Here is a 1,809-nt window from a genome sequence, read left to right on the forward strand (position 1 = left end):
ATATATTGTATTATTATATATTATATATTATTATTATTATTATTATTATTATATATTATATATTATTATCATTATCATTATTATTATTAGCATTATTATCATTATTATTATTATAAATTATTATACATTAATATTAATTATTATTATTATTATTATTATTAACAGTAATAATAATAATAATAATAATAATAAATGTAATAATATAAAGAAAGCAGTTATAATTTGACTCTGTTCATGTTTCAGGTGGCTGATATTCCTGAATCCTATCTGTCAGCTGACGTTGAAACTCCTCAACCTGTTCCCCCCTCTGATCTGTCGAAGCAGCCATCAGTCAGTTTAAGCACCGCCCCCTCCAAGACAGACCCCGCCCCCTCAGCGCCTCTCTGCAGACCCCTCAAAGGTCCCAGGACGAAGGAGAAGAAAGGCGTGAAGAAGAACAGAGGAGGGAGGAGACAGACTGAAGGACCTGGGATGTGATGTTCTGGACAGTGAAAGTCAGTTTTCAGGAAGGTCCTGGAAAAACCTTCAGCACACTCCTGGAAAGTCCTGGAAAGATGTGACGTTCAGGGACCGTCCACACAGTCAGAACAAAGTTCACAGAATCAGTTTCAACCTGCTGCTGCTGTGTTTTTAACAGCTGGTTGGTGACAAGTGAGGCCAGATGGTGTGTGTGTGTGTGTGTGTGTGTGTGTGTGTGTGTGTGTGTGTGTGTGTGTGTGTGTGTGAGTGTGACAGAACAGCAGCTGGTTCACCCTTCAGTAAAATCTTTCTGCTCACTTTGACCAAGTTCGTTTTGTTTTGAAGGAAACAAACGTCACAGATGAGCTAAATGTGTGTGACATGTTCGAGCTCTTCATGGCAGCATGGAGCCGCTGACCCTCTGCTGTTTGTCACATGATAAGGTTCCAGGCACCACACATGTAATCACACCTAAACCTTGACTCTTGGAAACGTGACAGTCTTATTTAGGGAAGTTTCAGTGTCAGTCAGACTCTGCAGGGAGTTAACGTTGATATGAAAAAGCATCTTGGTCGTAGCTGCAGTCTCCACCCTTCTGTCTCCTCTCAGACTGCTGGTGGAGGAGGAAACATCCACCTGACATGAGCAGGTTAAAATAAGCTCAAGCTCAGGTTTATACTTTAAATGACCTTATTTTTTTAAACTGGAGAAAGCCGACTGTAACCTGGTGAAATAAATCAGTACAGTCATCTGTATCAACAGGAGACAGGCTGGTTAAACACTGTTTATATGAGTGAGCGTCGACTCAGTATCACAAACACAAGAACATAGAGCCACAGTGAAGCTGCTCCTGCAGCCTGTCGCTGCAGCCTGTCGCTGCAGCCTGCAGCAACACGACACTAATCACTGAAACCACTAAAGATTTCTTCGTCTTTGGACATTAACCATCTGTAGTTTGGAGGAACTGTTCCCCAGGACCAGTTGTTAAGTGTCCACAAAGAGCCAGCACTGAGGCTGACGTACAGACAGACGGCTGTCCATCAGTCCCGTTCTTGTGAAGGTCACATCTCAAGAACGCTGGATTTAAAACAAAGAATAATAATTGGCACAAATGTCGGTCCCATTCTGGTGAACACGATATCACAAGAACACCTTAAAGAAGTATTTTGCTCCTGGAAAGACGTCTGTTAATAAAACTGTTTGTGTCTCTGCAGCAGAGACACAAACAGTTTTAAGCTTGGCCTGACCACTTATGGTGCGTTCGTTTTGTACTCGGAGGTCGGAAATTCCCAGTTCCCAGTCAGAAGTTTAAACTTGAACGCACCCTGAGATCGGATTTCCAACTCGGAA

At 42.1% G+C, this 1,809-nt stretch overlaps 1 protein-coding gene across 1 annotated transcript in view; it reads left to right on the forward strand.

Annotated features, from left to right (window-relative positions):
* Positions 1 to 477, forward strand: part of LOC126403896 (coiled-coil domain-containing protein 171-like) — a 16,541-nt gene extending 16,064 nt beyond the window's left edge. The window contains exon 23 of the mRNA XM_050066716.1: positions 244 to 477. Coding sequence (XP_049922673.1) covers positions 244 to 477 — 234 coding nt within the window. The remainder of the gene's footprint in view (positions 1 to 243) is intronic.
* The last annotated feature ends 1,332 nt before the right edge of the window (positions 478 to 1,809 follow it).

The sequence above is a fragment of the Epinephelus moara genome, chromosome 17, assembly GCF_006386435.1.
Source record: "Epinephelus moara isolate mb chromosome 17, YSFRI_EMoa_1.0, whole genome shotgun sequence".
In the NCBI taxonomy this organism is placed as follows: Eukaryota; Metazoa; Chordata; class Actinopteri; order Perciformes; family Serranidae; genus Epinephelus; species Epinephelus moara.